We start from the raw sequence: 25215 nt of genomic DNA on the forward strand, positions 1-25215 counted from the left end.
CATACCTGCTGGTTTCTGATTTAATGTTAGAAAGATGATGAGGCTGGACAGGTAATATAGTGGGTAAGGGTGTTTGCCTTGCAAGTGGCCAACCTAGGTTCATTCTCCACATCCCATATGACCGGTCCCCCAAGCACCACCATGAGTAATTCCAGAGTACAAAGTCAGGAGTAACCCCTGAGCAATGCCAGGGATAGCCCAAAACCAAAAAACAAATCAAACAAAACATGAAAAAGTAGCTGAAATTAGAGGTTCTTGTTAAATTCAAAGTGATCCTCTAATAAACATATGTATTTACAAGTCTCCCAAGAGCCCCCCCATATCAAATACCCCAAAACAAATCAAAAGAATAAAGACAGAGATTACACATTTAATTAAAAACTTAGTTCATTTCCCACTTTGAGCCCATTTGCTTTTTCATATTTTGGCCACACCCAGCAGTGCTCAGGGTTTTATCCTGGCTCTGTGCTCAGGGACCACCTCTGAAGAGGATCTGGTGGTCCTGTACTGCAAGAAATTGTACCCAAGTCAGCTGTGTGCAAGATAAGCATCCTACCTGCTATACTATCTCTCTGGCTTTGAGTCCATTTCCCTGACCCAAAAGAAAATTGTAAATTTTTCTAAGTTGTTTATATTAAATTTCTTATGGCAAATCCTCACAAAAACCCAGCATTTCTATATTGTCAAAGGTCCTGCTATAAAAAAATCTTTCTAGTCATGCAGTGCTCAGAACATTACCAATTTATTTCCCCCCAAATAGGACTATTTATAGTCTACATGGGGGTAGGGGGCGGCTACTAAAGTCTGAAATTCTATTTACTGTGGCTTTGATTTCCTACCCCTGCCCTAACTGCATCTCCCAGATTCTTTTTTTTTTAAATGTAGGAGTTTTGCTATTTATTCAGCCTATTGATTAGGCTGATTGAATATCCCTGATTGTTTGACGTCCTACTCCTGGAATAAAACAGGGTATCATTTTCTTAGAGAGAGAATAAAAATTTCTAAGTAAATAAAAAAATTATTTTTCCAAATTTGAACCTTCAAGTCTGATTAATTTTATCACTACTATATTAAGCGGATTCTCTATAAGGGTACTCTGGTTCAGATGAAGTAACAATTCTTGTTTTAAAAAACAAAAATCTAGGGGGTATGGTGCCACCAGCATGTCAATCTGTACCTGTGAGGCGAGTGCATCAGCAGCCTCATGGCGCCTTCAGACTTCCAGATACCCCAAAATTGCTGCTGTGCCTTTGGTCAGACCCCAAAAACTTGGGGCAAAGTTTACCAAGAAAGCAAACGGACAAAAGTTAGGTATGTGGGAAACACACCCACAAGCCACCTCCGGTTCAGCTATATAACTGGAGGCAAGGCCTCTTTGGCTCCTGATTGAACTGCTTAATGGCCATGATCCCAGAGACTCAGAAACGAGTCTTGGAACCCGGTGGCTTTAGGCAGAAATGTGTCTGGTCCCTGCAGTAGGCTACCGGTGCTGGGCCAACCCAGGTGGGAATAGGTTTTGTGCCTTGGCCTGATCCCCCTGGTGGCCCAGTGGCCGCCATCCTTCAGAGGCCACTGGATAGACACATTTGGGCCCCCAGTGACAAGACTCACAGGGCTTCATGGGATGGGGTGGAGCCAGGCCTGTCCTCCCCACCCCAACGAGACCCCAAGTCATTGCCCACGAACAGCTTCTCTGGCTCCTCATCAAGCTGCTCAACGGCCATGATCCCAGAGACTCAGGAGCAGATCTCAAAACCCAGTGGCTTTTGGCCGAAATCCCTCCAGATTTAAGTGTTAAAATTTAGGGATTTCAAAATCCCGCAGCCACTACTGCAGCCACGTGACATCATATGCTATTCATAACCATTAATAGAAAACAAATTGTTTACTGTTGCCTTTTCAGCAGATCTGAGTGTTGGTAAAATCACAAATAATAATGGTGGGTCTGGTGTCAAAATATTGAATGTAATCAAAGTAGAGAGAGAGTAATGTGGAAATCATCTGCCCCACAGGTAGGGGGAGGGTGTGGGATGGGGGCCTACTGGGGTTTTTGGTGGTGGAGAATGGGCACTGGTGAAGGTACGGGTGTTTCATTGTATGACCGAGACTTAGACCCAAAAGCTTTGTAACTGCTCTCACGGTGATTCAATAAATAAAATTATAAAAAATGAAAAAAAAAGTAAGGTGGAGTTCATGCACAATTCAATCAGCTAATCAGTGGCTGAATAAATAGCAGTACTCCTACAAAAAAAATAAAAATAAAAAACAAAAATCAGAGCCAGGGAGATAGTTTAAGTGGTAGAACGTTAGATAACTTTTGGTGGTACTTGCTCCTCCTGCAGGGAGCTTATTGAGTTACCCCCATAACAGTGCCCCTGAGGCATACCCAATTCCATCAAGCACTAATAATCCTATATATTTTTTTCTCTTTCCTGTATGTCATTTGCATGGTTTCGCGATGTCCTTTTTCTCCAGACACATGAAGACAGTTGATGCTATGCTTTTGTAGCATGGGAGTTAACTGACTCCAAATAATCTTTACTCCTGGGCATCCATCATATTTACCTGATTTAAGCCTCAATTGCCTTTACTTCCTAACACCCCCAAAAGGAGGACCTGACAAAGGGATTGGACTGGTCCAAGGCAAGTTGCAAACTCCCCTGGCATCGGAAAGGGACAAGTCAAGTGCCATGAGAAGTATAATAAATAAGTTAAGAGCATGGTCATGGGACGAACTCTGTCATGACCCCAAAAGAAGTACCCTGAATAAGGATCCGGCTGAGGTTAGGAAAGAGTAACCAGGCCTGAGGACTATAGTCTGGGCTATATAGTGAGATGTCCCCAGAAGAGCCAACCTTTAAACTTAATATATTTCTTACTGTGTTCATAAAAAATGACTAGAAATATTTTAAGAAGTAAATTTACTATGATTGGTTAAATGGGTTAAATTAGTAGCTGAGGAAAGGAGAAAGCAATACACCCTAGATGGAATCCAGTCCTTCAGCGGATCTCCTAGTAATCTAGAGAGTTGAACCCTCAGATGAGATCTTGTCTTTGAGTTAATTTCCTAGAACTTCCCCTGAAGGAGTGGCTTTACATGTGTTTGTTGTTATGACAATGTTCAACCTCACCTTTTGGTACCCCCACTCATCATGATTTCTACATAACTATGCTGTAAGGGGTAATAGAGGACTTCGAGGTCTACGAGGAGACTAGGATGATGGAACTATGATGACTGGGACTACGACCAAAACTATGACTACGATTGTGCAGTAAGGGAAAAGATAGGAACTATGCCAGGGAGTAGAGAGAAATAAACTGACTACTGACCAGCCTGGGGCCCTGTTTCTCTGTTCCCCTGGTCCACTGTCCATTTTTCGCCATGGACTGGGTGAGGGAACAGTACTTACCCACTGAACGCTCAAGTCCTGGGTGCCCCCATGCTTTCTTTGAAACTCACAGTATAATATGTGTCTAGCTCTGAGTTCAATCCCTAGCACTGTATCCCCCTCACAGCAACAAATATGATTCTAGTAGCACCTGAGCACCACCAGTGCAGGCTCTGCTAGGATGGGTCATTATCAGAAAAACACAAAAAAATTAGTGACTAAAAGTTTTCTCTAAAATGGTGTAGTTTGAGGTATAGCAGTATAACAGGTAGAGCTCTTCTGCTGTGGAGCTATGCTGTTCAATAGACTCACTGGAGCTAAACAGTAGTGAGTAGTGCCTTGCACATGGTTAACCTGAAACTGATGGAAACCTTCCAGGTAAGAATATTTCTATTACCTTATTAATAGAAATGTATTCAATTTTTCTTAAATATAATGGAAATTAGTATTTTCATTTTAGAGAAAACTTATAGTCACTAATTTCCATTATATTTAAGAAAAATTGAATACATTTCAATCCCTGGCATTCCATCCCCTGAGCTACACAGGATTACTTCTTGAGTTCAGAGCAGGAGTAACCCCCGAGTATGACTAAGTGTGGCCCAAAACAAACAACAAATGTAAATTTATATATTAATAAAGCTTTTCAGGTTTCTATTCAGGTAGATCTTCTCATATTTATTTTAACAGCTTAATGTTGTTTATGACAGTCTATAGTCTATAAAATGTACTACCTTTATCAACAGCATAAACTTCTGGCTATCAGAAACAAATTTGTTCTTAAGGATCCACAGATAAAATAGAAAACCAAATAAAAAATACTAATTTCCATTATATTTAAGAAAAATTGAATACATTTCTATTAATAAGGTAATAGAAATATTCTTACCTGGAAGGTTTCCATCAGTTTCATCAGCACTAGGAAAACTAGCAACACTTGTAGAATCCGAAAGGTCCAAAAGTTTAGAACGCAACTGCTCAATGTCACTCTCTTTACTAGCCAACTGCATCTGAAGTTCATTCTTATGTGTACATTCTTCTACCAATTGCTAGTATTAAAAAATACCAAGATACTACAATTAACCAAAATAAAATCTCCAATATTAAAAAATTAAGAATTAGTACAATTAGAAATTAAAATTGCAAACACCAAAATTTTCGTGCAAATTTCATGAATGTTTCTTTTTTATATTTCTAATACTGGGCTGGAGTGATAGCACAGCAAGTAGGGCTTTTGACTTCCACACGGCCTACACAGCTGACCCAAGTTTGATTCCTCCGCCCCTCTCAGAGAGCAGTCCGGCAAGCTACCAAGAATATCTCGCCCGCATGACAAAGCCTGGCAAGCTACCTGTGACGCAGTTGGTATGCCAAACACAGTAACAAGTCTCACAATGTTACTGGGCCCATTCCAGCAAATCGATGAACAACGGGAGAACAGTGACAGTGATTTCTAACACTATCACAAAAGTCAAATAAAATGGATTATTTCAATATAGGATCTAAATCCATAAATTATATTGAGGAAAACATAGAACAGTTCATGACACTGAATCTAGAGGTATCGTGAAGACTCAATTCCAGTAACTAAGATAATGGAAGCAAAGATAAGCAAATAGAATTACATCACACTAGAAGCTATGGCACCACACAAGACATGGTGATCAGAATAAAGACAACTCCTAGACTGAGAGAGAATATTCAACCACTCATCTGATAAAGAGTTAATACTCACTCATCTGATAAAAGGTTAATATATAAAGCATTGGTACATTACAAGAAAAAAAAACCATAAAAAAAGGGAAAGATTAACAAAACATTCTTTCAACACACATACAGATGGTTAAGAGACATGAAGAAGCTCTGCATCATTTATTAAAGAAATTAAAATCAAAATAACAATGAGAGACCTCCTCACACAACTGAGATTTGCACATACACAGACACAAAAAAGAATGAAAACAACCAGGGTTGGTTGGCTTTGCGCAAAGAAAAATGGACCCTTATTCACTTCTGGTGGAGTTGTCAGCCGCTAAAGTCTTCTTTGAAAACAGTAAGGACACCCCTCAAAATACTAGCAATTGAGTTTCCCTTATGACCCAGCAATTCCAATTCTTGACATTCACCCTTAGGGTCCAAAAAACTCTAACCAAAATACTTATTTGCACTCCCATCTTCACTGCAGCATTATTCACAATATCCAAAATCTAGTAACAACCCAAGTGTCCAAAAACAGACGACTGGATAAAGAAACCATGATGCACATACACACTCTAAGAAAAGAGAAATCATGTAATATGCTGCTACATGAATGGATCTGGAGAGTACCGTGCCATGTGATATTAGTAAGAAGGAAAAGGAGAGACACAGAATAATCTTTCTCATTTGTGGACTATGAAGAAACAGAGTAAAGGGACATCCACATTACATCACGTGAACTCAGCTTCAGAGTCATGATTAAATTTTGAAAGAGATCAACTAGCCACAAAAATTTCCTGAATAGACCATTCCCCAGTTGAGAAGTCCTGAGTGATCTCTGGAGGGGGGTGGGCAACTTCCTGCTCTGCCAAAGACCCAGCAGCTGCATTCACATCCCAGCAGCTACCACCAGCCTCTGGCTATACTTCACCACCTCAAGACTGAGCTGTCAGTTCACTGCCCAGTTTACTATTCTGGATTTTCTGGAGAGCATGCTCCAAACTACAATACTAACATTCTACTAGGAACACGGATTGGATGCGATTGTAACATAGAAGTAAACAAAAAAAGAAAAAAAAGCTCGATTATCACAAAAGATAAGGATTTACTGTTCCCATGGTGAGGTAAGACCAATTTTTTTATGTAGTATATTTTGACAATTTCATTAGCCATTTAGTGGTAAAAAGCAATATAAAATAATTTATTTGGGCCTGCTATAACGGCAGGCTTAAGGGGTAGTTGGGAAAATGGGGACAATGGTGACAGGAAGGTCATAGTGGTGATGTGGTTGGGACTGGAATATGAATGCCTGTAACAAATGTATTAAGAACAAATTTGTAAGTCACAGTGAACTGAGTGGCCAGGTGTGGGGTGGGTGGAAACAGAGTAGGGGAATAAAAAATGCCTAATGTGTTCAGTAGGATGTTTTGAGAGGGAGACAGTGGGGCAATGGTGGAGGAAAGTGACAATCCGTGGAGTGTGATGCTGGAATTATTTATTCAAGAAACACTAGCATTAGCAGTACTGTGAAACACAGTGCCTAATATACAAATATGACAATAAGAATTATTTTTTATTTATGTAAGCTTTGGGGTCACATCCAATGGTGCTCAGGGCTTATTCCTGGCTCTGTGTATAGGAATCACTCCTGGGTTGTTTGTGTATAAAACAAAAAACTCCTTATCCTATTTTATTCCCCACCCCTAAAACATAAAGCACGGGGGTGGGGGGGGGGGCAAAGAAAATGTGTAAAAATACAATGAAAAAAAGATTTTAAGGCTCCACATAAAATAGTTTTTATACGCTTATGTTTGTTCTGAGATCATACCCGGCAATACTCAGGGTTTACTCCTGGCTCTGCATTAAGGGATTACTGGGATGCTGGGGATGAAACCTAGGTTGGCTACATGCCAAGACAAACGCCCTACCCACTGTACTCCGGCCCTCCAAATGAAATAGTCTTAAAGATACAGAAACTTTCTCAGAATGGTAAAAAAAAGGTAAAGGCCCTCCCGTTGATCGTCGATTTGCTCGAGCGGGCCCAGTAACGTCTCCATTGGAGACTTTGTTGTTACTGTGTCTGGCATATCGAATACTCTCGGTAGCTTGCCAGGCTCTCCGAGAGGGGCGGAGGAATCGAACTCGGGTCGGCCATGTTGGCCGCTTGTAAGGCGAACGCCCTACCGCTGTGCTATCGCTCCAGCCCCACTCAGAATGGGAAACCATAAATTAAGGAAGGCAAGCTTAGATCTAAATCCACAGACATATTCTCCATTTCATGCTATTAATGAATCAGAAAGTATCAAAAAGAACTCTGATGCATTTTAGAAGTGAGTCTGAAAAGAGAAAACTACAATATTATTTAAATATTAAATAGGTATCTATCCCAGTTACAGTCAGTATTATGAAACCAAAAATGCAAAACTCTTGTTTTGGGGGCCCAAGTGATGGTATAGCCGGTAGGTACTTGCCTTATACCAGCTGATCCAAGTTTGGTCCCTGATACCCTATATGGATCCCCGAGTACTGCTAGATAAAATTCCTGAGTGCAGAGTAGGTAACACTTGAACACTGCCAGAAGTGGCCCCTAACCATGCTTTCCCCATTCCCCCCACCCCCCAACGGGGAAAAAATAAAAAACAAAAAAACACCAAAAAGACCACTCTTGGTTGTTTTTCTTGGTAAAAATTTCTCAAATTATACAGGCTAAATAGACAAAAAAGTTATTCAAGATTAATACTTTAAATTTCATACTAGATTAATAATGTAATAATGACCAAACTATAACTCAAAACCAAAATATGAATTTTATACTAAAATTTTAACTAAGATTAATAAAAAAAATGACAATAAAATTACATGAAAAAACAATAACAACTCTAATGCACACATAAACCTTACCGCTTGCATTTCATTTAGCTCCTTCTGATGCTTCACTACCATTTGGTTGAATTTTTCTCTTTCTTGATTGAGTTCCAGCTGAAGCTTTCTATTTTCCTTTTCTTTCTTCCTCAAATCTTGTGTATTGGCTTTCTTTCTATCAATTTTGAAATCTTTTCGGTTCATAATTTCTGCCAACTTGTTAACAGCCTATTTAAAATTTAAAAATATTACTGATAAGGATCTATATTTAATTCAACCAATTAAAGTCTTCAGTAAAACATTATTTTCCATCAAAATCAGAAAGTAGTTTTTTTTTTGTATATATGAAAATTAGGAGACCCAATGAAGTCCGGGACATGGAAACTGTGAAACATGTAACTTATCTCACTGTTCAAATGCAAGTATCAGACAAGTTTTGCAAAAACCCATGCATTTTTTTTTTTTTTTGCTTTTTGGGTCACACCCAGCAATGCTCAGGGGTTACTCCTGGCAACCCATGCATTTTTCAGTAGTTATTCTGCACTTTATAATATATGTAGGTACTCAGATTACAGAATAGAATTAGAAAAGAATACAAAGGCACACAATGGTGCTGTGAGAACAGTAACCTAACTGACACTTAAGAGAAGTCAGGAAAGGCTTCTTGAAGTACCTGCATTTTCCACATAAGATTCTTTAAAAAGATAAATAATGGTAGAAAAAGCAAAAAAAAAAATGTTATTTGGGTGGAGATCCAAGATTGACATGACAGCAGAACCAAACAAAATACAGGCAAAAAGATCCAAAAGATTTGTTTTCCTTTGACTAAGTTAAAAAAGGGGGACAGGGCATCAAACTCTGCCCGATATACTATCTCTTCGTCTCTAAAGAATACTTTCCTGACTCAGCTGAAATCTTATTTTCTGAATAGTGTCTCATGTTTAATAGGGGGGAAAAAAGCAATTTCCAATGAAAATCTTGGCCCTTATTAGCAAAGTATACAAACTAAGGTAAAAAAGAGCAAATACTTCTTAGTATGTGACACTCAAATATAATCATATGGAAAAGGTTAAGAGCATGCATACCTGTGTTTTAAGGGTTCGTTCCGTATGGATATTCTTTTCAAAGGCAGCTTTAAGATTACTGATCTCCTCATCCTTCTTCAATCTAAACTCTGTTCACAAATACAAAAATGTTAATGTACCAACTTTTGATAACTTCATTAAGGAAAAAATTTTGCAACATTGCTGAAATATATAATTGACAAAAATTTCTAAGATACTATTATTCCACAAAAAAAATTTCTAAGATAACTGAATATAACAATGTGATGAGTATAATTATGAAAAAAATCTACTCCCATGAACACATTAATTATATCATATTTATCTTTTTTCTTTCTTAGCAAGAATATTTAGTATTCTTATAATACTTATATACTTTTTAAGATCATGGATGTAATTTAAAGGTAAAGAAAAAGGCCCTCCCATTGATCGTCGATTTGCTCGAGCAGGCCCAGTAACGTCTCCATTGGAGACTTTGTTGTTACTGTGTTTGGCATATCGAATACTCTCGGTAGCTTGCCGGGCTCTCCGAGAGGGGCGGAGGAATCGAACTTGGGTCGGCCATGTTGGCCCTTGTAAGGCGAACGCCCTACCCGCTGTGCTATCGCTCCAGCCCTGTGCTATCGCTCCAGCCCATGTAATTTAACATGAGAAAAAACATTTCCCTCCGAGTCGCCGCCCATGAACGGCCTTTCTGGCTCCTGATCAAGTTGCTTAATGGCCATGATCCCAGAGACTCTGGAACAAATCTCAGAACCCAGCAGGTTTTGGCAGAAATCCCTCCAGATTTAATTGTTAAAATTTTGGAATTTCAAAATCGCGTGGCCACTACTGCTGCCATGCAACATCATATGTTATTCATAACCAGCAATAGAAAACAAATTGTCTACTGTTGCCTTTTCAGCAGATCTGAGTGTTGGGGTAAAATCCCAAATAATAATGGTGGGTCTGGTGTCAAAATACTGAATGTGATCAAAGTAGAGAGAGAGAGTAATGTGGAAATCATCTGCCCCACAGGAAGGGGTTTGAGATGGGGGTATACTGGGGTTTTTGGTGGTGGAGAATGGGCACTGGTGGAGGTACGGGTGTTTCATTGTATGATTGAGACTTAAACCCGAAAGCTTTGTAACTGCTCTCATGGTGATTCAATAAATAAAATTATAAACAATGAAAAAAAAATTTCAAAAACACAATATAAGTAGCTAATGATTTCTCTGATATGATTTAGACGAAAAGCTGATTTATCACTTACCTTCTTCTGCTATCCTCATTTTATCACTTAGCTCTTCATTTTCTTTCCTTAGTAATTCATTATCTTTGGTTAGCTTGCTGTTTGTTTCTTCAAGCTAAACAAAGGATACAGAAGTTTAAACAAGTCTCATGCTACTCTATTACTTAAAACAACAATCTTTAAAATAAAACAAAATGAATTTCCAAAGGTAAGGATAGGTCAGATGTTGTCAAAGTATAAAAAAAAATACTTGGATATGTGGATGTCAATTAAAAAAAACTTTTTTTTTTGCAAAAAACTATTATTTTGGTATAACAGCACAGAATTTCAAATATAATTTAATGCTTCAAGCGCTTACTGCTTATCTATGTATTTAATGCACACTATGTTCAGGGGATATCAAACTGAATAGAATGTAACCTTTGCCCTGAAAGAATTCATCGTCTACTGAGAAGGATTCATTCAATTAAAAATATTTTACAACAGGGCTAGGGAGACTGCTCCCTGAGCCATGTGAATGCTTTGCATGTGGCAATCTAGGTTCAATATCTGTACCACACGAACTGGAGAGCACTGCTGGGGGCACTCCTGACCATAAAAGGGTCTGATCCATTCATGGCCCCACACTGGAAAAATATGAAACTGACAACTTCCACAAATTATTTCAGCATATATACAAGCATTAAATATGCCCACACATATTAATAAAGAAGAATATAAAGGGGGGGGGGACCCTTGCTTGAAAAACAGGAAATGTGTGTTTACTTTTAGTTCTGTGAACCCTGCACATCACAATCTTTCTGGGACTCATTTTCTTTATATAAATAAAAAATGACAAAAATGTGTACAGACTTGATTTTTAGTATTGTACTTATCTACCAATGTATTTTAATTTCATTTAATCCTCATACCAATCCTGTAAAGATGAAAGATGACTATTTTTGTTATTCTTCCCTTTTTTTGTTATTGCAATGACTGGTGGCCACACTTTTGTTACAGTGCTTGAACAAATACTTAAGTCATGATGTGCCAGAGATCTCAAATTTGATAAGAGTATCAGGGATTAAAAAAAATAATAATTGTGGAGAAAGAACGAATCGGGGATCACAAATAGCAGTGCCACCTAGATTGCACTCTGTACCTGGATAGTTAGGTTTGGGCAAATCTCCCTCTCCCCCTCACTTCCCCTCCCCTCCGTCCCCCTCGTCACATCCAGTGATGCTCAGGGGTTACTCTTGGCTCAGCACTCAGGAATCACTTTTGGTGGGCTCGGGAAACCAGATGGGGATCGAACCTGGGTTGGCCACGTACAAGGCAAGCGTCATACCTGCTGTACTGTCTCTCCAGTACCCTCATGTAAAGCTCTTATCACTGAATCGCATCCTGGGACTTCTATGTTATTTTGGGGGGAATGGGAGTGGGTTTGGCCATACCCAGTACAGCTGGGGATTAAGCAGATCTTTTTATGCAAAGCAAACCTACTCACCCACTGAACTGTTTCTTGAGCCCATATACATAAAAAATATAAGTATTTTTGTTTCCTGGACCATACCCAGCTGTGCTCCAGGGCTTACTACCTTGCTCCCTGCTCAGGAGTGACACCTGGTGGTGATCAGGGGACACTGTAGTTCCAGAGATTCCAACTGGGGTTGGAAAGATACAAAACAAGCACTTTAACTCTTGTATGATCTCTCCAGCACTTTATACTCTATGGAACAGGAGGCGTGGAGAAAAGTTAAAGTAACATTAAGGCTATATAATTTCTTAGAATGAAAGCTGGAACTCGAGTCCAGTTTTGTTTGGTGGCTTTCAAAGAACGGAAAACCTCTTAATTCCTCTCTCTAGCCCCCTGATTGCATATGAACTAGATTATTAAATTGGCTGGGGGGGGGTAACATTTGATGGTTCTCCGAGGCCCATTCATGGTTATCAGGGATTAAACCAGGATTGGTTGCATTCAACCCCTGTACTGTACCTTAGGACCCACAACTGGCTTTTTAATAATGAATTTGCAGATTATTCATAGAGAATTTTTCATCCCACATTAGTGTAAATTTCACAAGACTCTGGCCTATAAATCAGCTGCACTATATTATGAGAATACAAGCAATTTTAAGCTAAGCACTTTTTACATAAAATATTAGTATCAACAGTCAGGAAAGAAAAACTCCCAATACATTCAATTATAGTATCTTAGATTACAAAAAAACAGCTTTATACATAAGTATAGAGGTACACAAAAAATACTCAGGCACATACTCACCCTTACATTTCTATTTTAACTTGAATCATATAACTTAGATGACAGACACTACACTTACCCGGCTAACAGTATGATCTTTATCTGTAATCTCTTGTCTATTTCTTGATATAGCTTTCTTGCTTTCTTGGGTCAACTCAAAATACTGTTCTTCTAGAAGTCCTCGAGCCAACTGCTCAGACTCAGCTTTTGTTTCTGCCAGATCCAACTGAGTACTAAGTGTTTCTCTACAAAGATTCATAAGAAAATGGGAAATTTATATAATCAGTTAAATCTTTCAACTAAAGCCTATGTTTAGAAGCAAAAATATCTTTAAAGAGAAATAAATCAAGGTTTTGGACCCAAGAGATAGTACAGCAGGTAGAGAACTTTCTGAGTTTGATCTACAGCATCACATCACTGCCAGGAGTGATTCCTGAGTACGAAGCCAGGAGTAACCCTTGAGCAACACCATGGCCCAAGTCCCTCACCCCCCAACAAAACAAAACAAATCAAAATTAAAGTTTTTTGGTTTTAGATCACACCAGGCTGTCTACGCTCAGGAAACCATGTGGGAGGATAGTGATAGCACAGCTGGTAGGGCATTTTCCTTGCATGCAGCCGACCCGGGTTCAATTCCCAACATCCAATATGGTCCCCCTAGCACTGCCAGGAGTAATTTCTGAGTGCATGAGCCAGGAGTAACCCCTGGGTACTGCCGGGTATGAGCCCCCCCCCCACACACACACACAAAAAAGGAAACCATGTGGTGCTGGGGAATCAAACTGAGTTGGCTGTGTACAAAAGAGAAGCATCTTAACCTCTGTAGTATCTCTCCTGCTGCCCAGATACTTTGAATCCATTACAAATTTTCTGAAAAGTAAAAAATTTAACTTCTCACTCTGAAAAACTATAACTGTAAAGAACTCTTTTAATTTTCAACCTGCTATTGTGCTTAGGTAAAGGCAAAGGCCCTCCCGTTGATCGTCGATTTGCTCGAGCAGGCCCAGTAACGTCTCCATTGGAGACTTTGTTGTTACTGTGTCTGGCATATCGAATACTCTCGGTAGCTTGCCGGGCTCTCCGAGAGGGGCGGAGGAATCGAACTCGGGTCGTGCTTAACTAAGAAAAGATAACAGGCATTCATTAATAGTTGGGGGGAAGTGGCTTATAAATCAGAAGGCTAAATGATGGGCCTGAATCCGTTACAACATTAGTTAGGGATTAGTTAGGGTAGCTTGCCGGGCTCTCCGAGAGGGGCGGAGGAATCGAACTCGGGTCGTGCTTAACTAAGAAAAGATAACAGGCATTCATTAATAGTTGGGGGGAAGTGGCTTATAAATCAGAAGGCTAAATGATGGGCCTGAATTCGTTACAACATTAGTTAGGGATTTGAGCTTTTCTGGATGAATCTCAATGTAATTAAATCTGTAAAATGAGAAGGTTAAATCAGATTATTTATTGTTAAGGTCCCCTTCATTTCTGAAATTCAGTGACTATGACGACTTTAAACTGACTTGTAACATACTATAAAACTATTCTAGAAATACGCCTTGGGAATTAGACTTTAATGTTTTTGGGAAATGGCAGGCAGATCAGGATTGTAGCACTTCTGGATTGGGTATTTTTTGGTGGTAGGACTAACTTTGGAAAAAACATAAATTAAACTGTTTCCTAAGTTCTTCTAAAGTTGTAAGCATGCATGCAATGAAAATTAAGTTATTCAATATTACATAAAGGGGCTAAAGCGACAGCACAGCAGGTACGGTATTTGCCTTACATGCGGCTGACCCGGGTTCAATTCCTCCGTCCATCTCAGAGAGCCTGGCAAGCTACCGAGAGTATCTTGCACTCACAGCAGAGACTGCCAAGCTCCCCATGGCGTAATCGATATGCCAAAAACAGTAACAACAAGTCTCACAATGGAGATGTTACCGGTGCTTGCTCGATCAATGAACAATGGGAGGACAGTGCCATAGTGCTACAAAAAGGAAAACGCTTTTAACCAATGTAAAATAATGACTTAGTTCAACACAAAGTAAATTTCAGTCTCCCATTTGATTTGTATCTAGATGAGGTCTGTAAGATTTGTTGTACCACTCCACCAGAACTGCTGCACATCTGCACTATTTTTAAACCTAATTTTCATTAAGAATGCTTTGCTGAGGTACTGATGCTTATTTAAAAGCCAAATGAACATACTTTTCACTTTGTAATTCTTGTATTTTCTTTAAATTTTCTCTGTTTTTTTCTTCAATTTCTTCCTTAAGTTCCTTTACCTGGGTTTTATAAAGTGTCTGCAAAACAAGAAAAAAATAGATTTATGGTGAGTTTAAAAAGTTTAGTGCTAAGTATACACATACAAGGCCCTACGTGCTGAAGAGGCTCCCCAAAAGAAAAAGCAGACAATTTTGTTGATTTTTATAGTTCAGTAACACAGGATTCAGTAATTTTACTTCAAAAATTTACCTAAGATAAATGCAAACATATGACCAACCTCAATCTTATTTTATTCATGAATTTTTATTTTTATGAATTATTTATGAATAATCTAGTCTTAGCAATAGTAGTCCCAATATAAAAACAACCAAGATGTCTATGATGTATTAACAAAAAGTGGTCTAGTCACACTATTCAGGAATAGGAAGGACCAATGCATCCATCACAATGATATACAATACTCAGTGAAAAAAAATCAAGATCAAAATCAAGGGTATATAAACTGCAGATTTCATGAAGAAGTTCTAAAACAGGAAAATACAGTGACAGAAAGCAAAAGAGTAGCTGCTTGCAGACTGAGGTTGATAAGGAAGACAGACTGCATTTGGAAAGAAAAATTCAGAAATTCAGCCAACATTACTGATGTGAAAATTAGTTAAAAAGTATTTTTTAAGTGAATGTTAATCTTTTCTCTTGAAGTGGTTGACAGAGGTTCACAAGATTAACCAAATGTTCTGTAATAATAATAATATATATAATATTATATATAATATATTATATATAATATATTATATATTATTATATAATATATATTATTTCAGAACAATGGTGTTTACAAAATTCACTAAGTTCATTTGAACGCTGATCAAATATTTAACAGGTATATATAAGAATTAGACCCTTTTTGGATGGGGGATGGGGGTGGGGGGGATATTATCCATGGTGGTGGAAAATGGGCACTGGTGGAGGGATGGGTATCTGATCATTGTATAATCAAACCCAAGCACAAAAAATTGTAAATCTACAACTGTACCTCATGGTGTTTCACTATTAAAAAAAAAAAAAAAGAATTAGACCCTTTTTTTGTTTAGGTTGCTGGATTACAAACACATAGACTTCCAGTTGTGAAGTTTTTTCTCTTTTTTTCCCCAATTATACTTTGCAGCTTATTTTATTATATTTTACTTATTTTTGGCTTTTTTGGGTCACACCCGGCAATGTCCAGGGGTTACTCCTGGCTTTGCACTCCGGAATTACTCCTGGCGGTGCTCGGGAGACCACATGGAATGCTGGGACTCAAACCTGGTAGGCCCTACACATACACATACAAGGCCCTACATGCTGCAAAATCGCTCCAGCCCCTGCAGCTTATTTTAAATTTTTTTATGTTTTGGGGCCACATCTGGCTATGATCAGGGGTTACTTCTAGCTTTGCTATCATTTCTGGGGTGGTGCTTGGAGGACCACATGGGATACCAGGGATTGAACCTGGGTGGTCACATTTAAGGCAAGAGCCCTACCTGCTGTACTACTGCTCTGACCCCAACACTTTTCAGTTTAAAGAAATAAAACTGACCAGCAATTAATGTAAGAGATAATAAAGGAGTTAAGGCTCTTGTCTCACATGTGACCAGCCGCAGTGCGATTCTCAGCACTATAAATGGTTGGTTCCCTGAGCAATACTAGGAGTGACTCCTGGGCTTAGAGTCAGAAGGTAAGTTCTGAATATTGCTATCTGTGGCCCAAAATCCCAGGACTCCCAAAGGATCAGCACACAGCTAAGAACTATTGTATTTTAGTTCGGGGCAACATCCAGCAGTGTTTGGAGCTATTCCTGGGGAAACCATGTACTGATGAGAGGTAGAACTTGAGCCTTAGGCATACAAAGCTTCAGCCTATTGAGCTATTTCTCAGGTTCAAGAATAATTTTAACATTGTAATTCAATTATTTCTCTAAAAAATAATGCTTTTCAAGGGTAAGAAAGCATTTCTCTAAACAAACGTATTTTCTTTTCTTTTTTTGGGGGGGAGGGGGAACACACCTAATGGTGTGCAAGTCTTACTTCTTGCTCTGTGCTCAGGGATCATCCCTGTTGAGCTCAGAGGACCATATGGGGTACCAGGGATAAAATCTAGGTCACCAGTTATTACAATAATAGCTGAAAATGATCACGCTGGACAAGATCTGAGAGTTAAAAGTAGGTAAGGGATAGTCTTGATAAACTTTCAGGATCAATACTGCAAACCACAATGCCCAAAAGTGGGGTGAAGTGCAAGAAGTGCCTGCCATAGAGGCAGGCAGGGGGTGAGGAGTGATGGGAGGGAACCTGGGGACACCAGTGCTGGGAAATGTATATGGTGGAGGGATGGCTGTTGAAATATGAACTGAAATCCAACCATGAATGGCTTTGTAATACTCTAAGAATATATTTCTAAGGAAATGCAAAGAGTGATGGCTATCCTATTTTAATAAGTATAATTTTTAGAGCGTGGCTATTCTATTTTATTAACTATAATTTTTAGAATAAAAGAAGTTTGTCTTTAAAATTACTCTCCTTTCTGAATTCAAATATTTATAAAAATAAAATTGATTGATAGCCCCAGTTAAATAGAATCTTAAATTTGATTCATGGCTTTTTTTTGGGGGGGGGGTCAATGTCCAAACCCAAGGTCTCACAGATGGAGCAAGTACTCTACTGCTGAGTTATATCCTCATTCCTGATTTAAAACAGTTCATCAAATTTAGTGTTAACTAATGATAGCACAGCGGGTAGGGCATCTGCCTTGCACGCAGCCAACATGGCCGACCCGAGTTCGATTCCTCCGCCCCTCTCGGAGAGCCCGGCAAGCTACTGAGAGTATTCGATATGCCAGACACAGTAACAACAAAGTCTCCAATAGAGACGTTACTGGGCCCGTTCGAGCAAATCGATGATCAACGGGAGGGCCTTTACTTTACTTTACTAATCCAATCATCACAAATCAGAACTAAAAGACAGGGTCGTGTGTGTGTGTGCGTGTGTGTGTGTGTGTGTGTGTGTGTGTGTTTATAGGTGATTATATGCGTCCGTTCGGTCCTTGCAGCACGTTATCGGTGCTGGGCCACCCCAGGTGGGAATAGGTTTCATGCCTTGGCCTCTTCCCCTGGTGGCTCAGTACCCGCCATCCTCCAGAGGCCACTGGACAGTCAGGTTTGGGCCCGCAGTGACGAAACATGTAAAGCCTGATGGGATGGGGGTGCAGCCGGCCCTTTCCTCCCCACCCCAAAGAGACCCCAAGTCGCCACCCATGAATGACCTCTCTGGTTCCTGATCAAGCTGCTTAACGGCCATGATCCCAGAGACTCAGAAACAAATCTCGGAACCCAGCAGGTTTTGGCAGAAATCCCTCCAGATTTGTTAAAATTTCAGAATTCCAAAATTGTGTGGCCACTACTGTGGCCGTGCAACATCATATGCTATTCATAACCAGCAATAGAAAACAAATTTTGTTGCCTTTTTCGCAGATCTGAGTACTGGGGTAGCACTGTAGGACTGTCCTCCCGTTGTTTATCAATTTGCTCGAGTGGGCCCAGTAACGTCTCCATCATGATACTTGTTGTTACTGTGTTTGGCATATAGAATACATGATGGGTAGTTTGCCAGGCTTTGCCATGCGGACAAAATACTCTTGGTAGCGTGCCGAGCTCTCCAAGAGGGGTCAAGGAATCAAACCCGGCTCGGCCAGGCTGCCTGCACACAAGCAATGCCCTACCGCTGTATTAGGGTAAAATCCCAAATAATAATGGTGGGTCTGGTGTCAAAATATTGAATGCAATCAAATTAGAGAGTGAGTTGAAAATCATCTGCCCCACAGGTAGGGGGAGGGTGTGGGATAGGGGGTATACTGGGGTTTTTGGTGGTGGAAAATGGGCACTGGAGAAGGGATGGGTGTTTCATTGTATGACTGAGACTTATACCCAAAAGCTTTGTAACTGTTCTCATGGTGATACAATAAATAAAATTATAAAAAAGGAAAAAAAGGGGCTGGAGCGATAGCACAGCGGGTAGGGTGTTTGCCTTGCACGTGGCCAACCCGGGTTCAATTCCCAGCATCCCATATGGTCCCCTGACCACTGCCAGGAGTAATTCCTGAGTGCAAAGCCAGGAGTACCCCTTGAGCATCGCCGGGTGTGACCACCCCCCCCCCAAAAAAAGTGGAGCTCATGCCCAATTCAATCACCCTAATCAATGGCTGAATAAATAGCAAAACTCCTTCATTTTAAAAAAAAGGTGATTATAAAGAATTCCTAAGAACTATAAGTAGATACAAAGATAAGAAGGTGGTAATGACATTCTATACCATTTCACTAAACTCACTAGTACATATTTTGATTAAGGCTAACATACACTCAGGAAGAGTTTTACCAACAATAATGAAGTTTGCTTTTTGTCCACACCCAACAGTACTCAGGGCTTCCTTCTGATTGTGTTCACTCCTGACCATGCTCAGAACATATGTTACTGAGGATTGGTCTCATGAAGACAAGGGTCTTAACCCAGAGCATCCTCGTCCAGAGTGACCACTACCCTCTATCACTGTCACAGTGGTTCCCTACCTGACCTGTGCCCTCTCCCAACATTGGCAAGATTCTTACTAAGGACAAGTTCTCCTGCTCTTCCTTTCTATTGTCTTCAGGCACTAGTTATTCCCCTACTATGTTTCTTTATGTCGTGCATATGAGTGAGAGCATTCTGTGAAAAGAAAAACTTTTCAGAAATAAAAAAAGCTAGAAAGTCACTCTTAAAAGGCTAGAGAGATGACTCAGTGCTGGAGTACAGGCATTTTTATATGGGACTCCTGGTGCTCATCTTCAGCACACGGTCACTGAAGCACCTCTAAGAATGGCCCCAACACTGTATATGTAGCACACTTACTAAAAAAGAAAAGTTCCTATGAAAAGGAACTGATTAAGCACAATCCTGTGAAAATTCTACAGAGCTTCAGTGGTGTATATAGCAGAGTTTGGAGGTCTTGCACAGCATAATGCTTGGTGTTAATTCCTGTGGTGCTTAAGGGATTTATGAAGCTCAGAGGACCTAGACCAGCGCTCCTACCTACATACAAAGCATGTGCTCCTGACTTTCGAGCTAGCTCCTTAGTTTTGGCATATAGAGATTTTTCAGGTGGGTACCTCATGGAGGGCAGTTGTTCAGGATTTTCTACTGGAGTAGTAGTGAAATTACATGCAATGCCACAGTTCAAAGTTGGGTGGCAATCAGTAAGGAAAGCACCTTATCCCCTGTACTATTTTTTCTGGCCCTGGTGTACAGATTTTTAACGGGGAGACTGTAAATTGCAATAAAAGATAAAGACTGTGGGCCCAAAGGAAAGGCGATGGACGGAAACACAGGACTAGTGTGTTCGGTGGCTGAGAGTCACCTCCAGCGGCCGAAAGACAGGTGAAGGACCAGCAAGGGAAATAGGAACTGGGCCCCAGGCTGGTCAGTGGTCAGTTTATTTCTCTTTCCTCCCCAGTGTTGTCCAAATTCTCCCTTTACAGCTCAGTTGTAATCGTTGTTTTGGTCACAGTCCGGGCCATCAGAGTTCTATCATCCTAGTCTCCTCGCAGACCTCAGAGTCTCTGAAGTTTCAGTTCTCTTCCTTGTCTTCAGCATCTTGTCATCGACCTTCTTGTCCTCAACATCTAGTCTTCAGCATCTAATCTTCACTATCTCCTCAGCATCTCCTTCCCAGAGTCCAGACTACCTCCCACAAGTCTCTATGCCAGGCACAAGTCTCCGTCCTTCTCTTTTCCCCCTCACGTTGTCGTCCTATATCAAGTCTCTCCCCTTCCTTCTGTGTCCCAAGTCTTCTCTCATTCTCTCTGTAAGTCTTAAATCTTCTTCATGTCTTTGCCACAAATCTCTTCTCCTCTTCTTAAGTCTTCTCCCTCCCCTAGCCCCTAACAGCACACATGTAGGGTAGAGATACAAAGGTGGGGTTGAACATTATCATAACAAAGAGAGGTGAGGCCAATCCTTCAGGAGATTAACTCAAGGACAAAATCTCATCTAAGGAGATGACTCCAGATTACTAGATCTGCTCAGGGATTCCATCCAGGATATGTTGCTTTCTTCTATCTTCAGCTAGTAATCCATTGAAACAGTTACAGTAAATTTACTTCTTATAATATTTCTAGCAGTGTCATTTTATATGAGCATAGTAAGAGATAAATCTAGCTTGAAGTTTGGCTTTTCCTGGGGACATCTCATTACATATTACAGACCACAGTCCTCAGGCCAGGTTTGTCTTTCCTAACCCAGCAGGGTTCTTATTCAGTTACCTCTTTTTTGGGTCATTACAGACTTTGTCCATGACCGTGCTCTTAACTTACAGTTAAGTATCATGGCATTTGGCCCAGGCCATTTGAATGCCAGGGTAGCTCACACCTTGCCTTGGGTCCATCAGTCCCCCGTCAGGACCCTGCTCTTTGAATGCTAGGACCTAAGGGCAACTGAGGCTTAAGTCAAGTAAATACGGATGCCCAGGAGTAAATATTATTTTGGAGTCAATTAAGTCCCATACTACATAGCATAGCATCAACTGTCTTCCCGTGTCTATACAAGAAGGACATTGCAAAATAAATCATGCAAATGACATAAAGGAAAGAGAAATGCAATTTAGGATTAGTAGAGCCTGGTGGAAATGGGTGTGCCTCAGTGGCACTGTTGTGGGAGTGGCTCAATAAACCTTAAGCTCCCTGCAAGGAGCAGCAAGGACAACCCAGTGTTATCCAATAGGGAGACCATTACTTCTAACAATGAAGAGGAAAAAAAACCCAGTGGCTTCAATAGTCTTTAAAGCATTAGTTACAAAAGCTTGTCAACAGCTGTGGAAATAATTTCCTCTGCAGTAACTAAGAGAATGAATTCAGTGTAGGAAAAGGCAATGGAGACATATTAAGTACAAACAGAGCTAAAACAGGAATAAGTGCTAGAACATTAGTTATACACATAATGTATGCAGTTAAGAGTTATAAAAGCAATGTATGTAAATAAGCCATTTGTGGTTCTCTTCCACATGACACTGATACAGGCTGAAGGCATAAAACCTGTAACAAGGGGCTGGAGAGATAGTACAATGGGTATGGCGTTTGCCTTGCAAGTGGCCAACCAGGGTTAGATCCCTAGCATCCCATGTGGTTCCCTGAGCACTGCCAGGATAACCCCTGAGCATCGCTGGATATGACCCCCAAAGTAAAAAGACTAAATAAATAAAAATAAAACCCTTAACAGAATTTTACACAAAACTAATCTGGTGGAGTTCTGGAAAGTTTGCACAAGAATCGTCTGTTTTTTAAAAAATTGAACATAAATGTAGATTCAAAAATAAGATGCGGACTTGGGAATATAAAAAGGGGAGAAAACTTCTTCAAGTTATTTGTAAAACAATCAGCTTCACAAAAAAAATCTAAACGCCTTATTTTAAATTAGATTTTAATAGTGTATGTTAAAAAATGACTCTTACCGAGAAATACTGTTCAGCTTCAAGCTGATCCTGCAGCTCTCGCATCTGTCCTTCATTTCCTCTGTATTGTCTGTAGAAGAAAAAACAGTAAAGAAATGCTCTTATTTTATACCATTTTATATTATTGTGTATTAAAGCTGGAAAGTTTAAAATTTATTAAAATAACCTATTTTACTCATTATTACTACTCTTATTTTGGGGGGTATGAGGGCTTCCAATTAGTGCTCGGGCACCTAAGGGTCACCCTCAGTGATACTCGGTTAGCTGGATCAGACAGTTCAACCCCAGGTGGCTGACACTGTGGTACTACTGTTCAGGCCCAGCAGCAAGGCAGTTGAACTTGGGGCCTACATACAAGGCTCGTGTCCTGCCCTTGAAATCCAAAATGGAAAAGAAAAACGATCAGTATTTATGGGTAACATAGTCTGTATGAAAACCCCTAAAGACATTACTTTCAAAACAAAACAACTTACTAGAAATAAATTCAGTACTGAAGCAAGATAATAAAATCAACACACATAAATCTGATGTATTTCTATATGCAAGTAAGCTAAAGGAAATGGAAATTAAGAAAACAATCCTCACACCTATAGTAAAAAGGGTAAAACCAGGTCTGGGGCTGTGCCTCATGTGGTAGAAAATGCCTTGGAGATATGAGACCCCACCTAGGTCCAATCCTTAGAACTACATGGCCCCATGAGCAATACCCCTGTGGTCCCGGATCCCTAGCACAGGTGCTCCCTCCCTGCCACTCCCCAGACCAAATACTTGGGAATAAACTAACAAAGGAGACTGTATTACCAAAAGACACAGAGAAGTGAAAAGACTGTGAGTATGGACTAGGAGAAGATTAAAATGGTCATCTAGGGGCTGGAGCAATAGCACAGTGGGTAGGGTGTTTGCCTTGCAAGCGGCCGACCCGGGTTCAATTTCCAGCATCCCATATGGCTCCCTGAGCACTGCCAGGGGTAATTCCTGAGTGCATAGCCAGGAATAACCCCTGGTGCATCGCCAGGCATGACCCAAAAAGCACACACTCAAAAAAAAAGCCATCTAACTTAAAGCTATGCACATTTTCAACACAATCCCCAAGAAAATAACAATGGCATTTTGCAAAGAAATGGAAAGAACCAATCAACTCCCTCCCTCCTTCCCATTTCTAGCTGTACCCAGAGGTGCTCAGAGGACCAAGCTAGGAGCTTGGGTGTGCGAGGAATAAAATATGGGACTTACTTTGAGTCTTCTGCCAGGGCCTCCTAATTTTTTTTTCTTTTGCTTTTAGAGTCACACCTGGCAATGCACAGGGCTCACTCCTGGCTCTGCACTCAGGAATTACTCCTGGCAGTGCTCAGGGGACAATATGGGATGCTGGAATTGAACCCGGGTTAGCTGAGTGCAAGACAAACACCCTACCCGCTGTGCTATCAGTCCAGGCCCTTCTCCTAAAATTTTTAAGACTCTCAAATAGCCAAAGCAATTTTGAGAGATAAAGAAGAAAAATGGAGGTATCTGGTTCCTGGCTTCAAACTATATTACACACAAAGCTATAGTAAATAGAAGTGTGGTGTTTTAGATGAAAAACATTCTAATGGTAAGAAACAGTGCCCAGAAATAAGCCCATGTGAATATGGACATCTACTCTACACTAAAGGAATAAACTTCATGAAATGAATGGAGAAGGAAGTTGCTTAACAGATGATATTGGAAAAACTGTGATTCCAAAACCAGATCCCAATTTAACATCTTTATACAAATCACCTGCAAGATACATTGAAAAAAAACAGTATTATTAAGATAATAATCTTATCAGAAAGATGCAAATCAAAACCACAATGTTGCACAGCTCTGAGAAAAACATCAAAAAGATCAGAACAAGTGTTGGCAAGAATATGAAGAAAAAGGAGCCATAGCACACTGTTGGACTGTAAATTTTATCTGACTTTACAAAAAACCGTATTTTTGTTTTGCTTAAAAGTTAAACCACACAAAGAAAGTAAATTTTACATAATCCATATATACAATCCCTGGGAACTTAAATGATACGAAAACACTAATTAAAAAGGATATATGCAGTCCTATGTTCATAGCAGCTTTATTTACAATACTGAATCATGAAATTAATCTACATGTCTACCAACAGATTACATTAAAGAAGCCAAGAGTTGGGGTCGAAGTGATAGCACAACAGGTAGGGCATTTGCCCTGCATAAGGTCGACCCTGGTTCGATCCCTGGTACCCCATATGGACCACTGAGCACCACCAGGAGTGATTCCTGAAAGTAGAATCAGGAGTAACCCCTAAGCATCACTGGGTGTGATCCAAAAAGGAAAAAAAAAAAAGACAAAACTAATTCATGAACACTTCTAGGTGTAACTCAAAGTTAAAAATATAAAATGTAATTCGGTGTAAGACACACCCATCCATGGTACTAAAATTTTGAAGCATGCCTGTAAACAAGTCCTGAAACCACTACTGATATCTTGCTCTGTTGCTATTTCGAGTAAACACATTGTCTAAGGAGAAAAAGAATGAATAAGACAAAACCAGTCATCATGTTTAATTCTAGCCTATAAAATAAAGAAAACCGACATATTTACTGCAAGGTACTGAATCTTTAAACATTTTTGATAATTTTAGTGTAAAAAGAATATGATTATTTTTGTGCATATGAAACCATCAGAGAAAAATCTGTGAATTTGTGGTAATTCTGTCACAGACTAAAAGTCAGTTCCCTAAGAACATTTTTCCCCTTTGAATACCTGTACTTTTTATTAAGTATGCCTGTACTTTCCCACCCCCACTTTCCCTAAAATTTTGTTAATTAAAACACCGTGAGTTACAAATTGTTCCTAGCTGGGTCTTTGATATACAATGACACCAATCCTGGTACCAATTTTGACTTCATTCCACCTGTGTACCCAGGTTCTTTCTCCAATCACACCCCTGCCCCTGTGATATTCCCCAGCCTTAGCTGGGGGAATATCATCCTGACAGGCACCTTT

The 25215-nt window shown here is 39.9% G+C and overlaps 1 protein-coding gene across 3 annotated transcripts in view; it reads right to left on the bottom strand.

The window, feature by feature from the left end:
• Positions 1 to 25215, bottom strand: part of ROCK1 (Rho associated coiled-coil containing protein kinase 1) — a 122880-nt gene that overhangs the window by 9416 nt on the left and 88249 nt on the right. For all 3 annotated transcript variants that reach the window (XR_008795528.1, XM_056137909.1, XM_056137908.1), the window contains exons 21-27: positions 22213 to 22282; positions 14686 to 14780; positions 12566 to 12731; positions 10266 to 10359; positions 9035 to 9123; positions 7989 to 8177; positions 4279 to 4438 (exon numbers count right to left, since the gene is read on the bottom strand). Coding sequence is in view for 2 of the 3 variants with exons in the window: in XM_056137909.1 (XP_055993884.1) it covers positions 4279 to 4438; positions 7989 to 8177; positions 9035 to 9123; positions 10266 to 10359; positions 12566 to 12731; positions 14686 to 14780; positions 22213 to 22282 (863 nt within the window). In the remaining variant the exon portion in view is untranslated. The remainder of the gene's footprint in view (positions 1 to 4278; positions 4439 to 7988; positions 8178 to 9034; positions 9124 to 10265; positions 10360 to 12565; positions 12732 to 14685; positions 14781 to 22212; positions 22283 to 25215) is intronic.

This window comes from Sorex fumeus, unplaced genomic scaffold, assembly GCF_029834395.1.
Source record: "Sorex fumeus unplaced genomic scaffold, SorFum_2.1 ptg000128l, whole genome shotgun sequence".
In the NCBI taxonomy this organism is placed as follows: Eukaryota; Metazoa; Chordata; class Mammalia; order Eulipotyphla; family Soricidae; genus Sorex; species Sorex fumeus.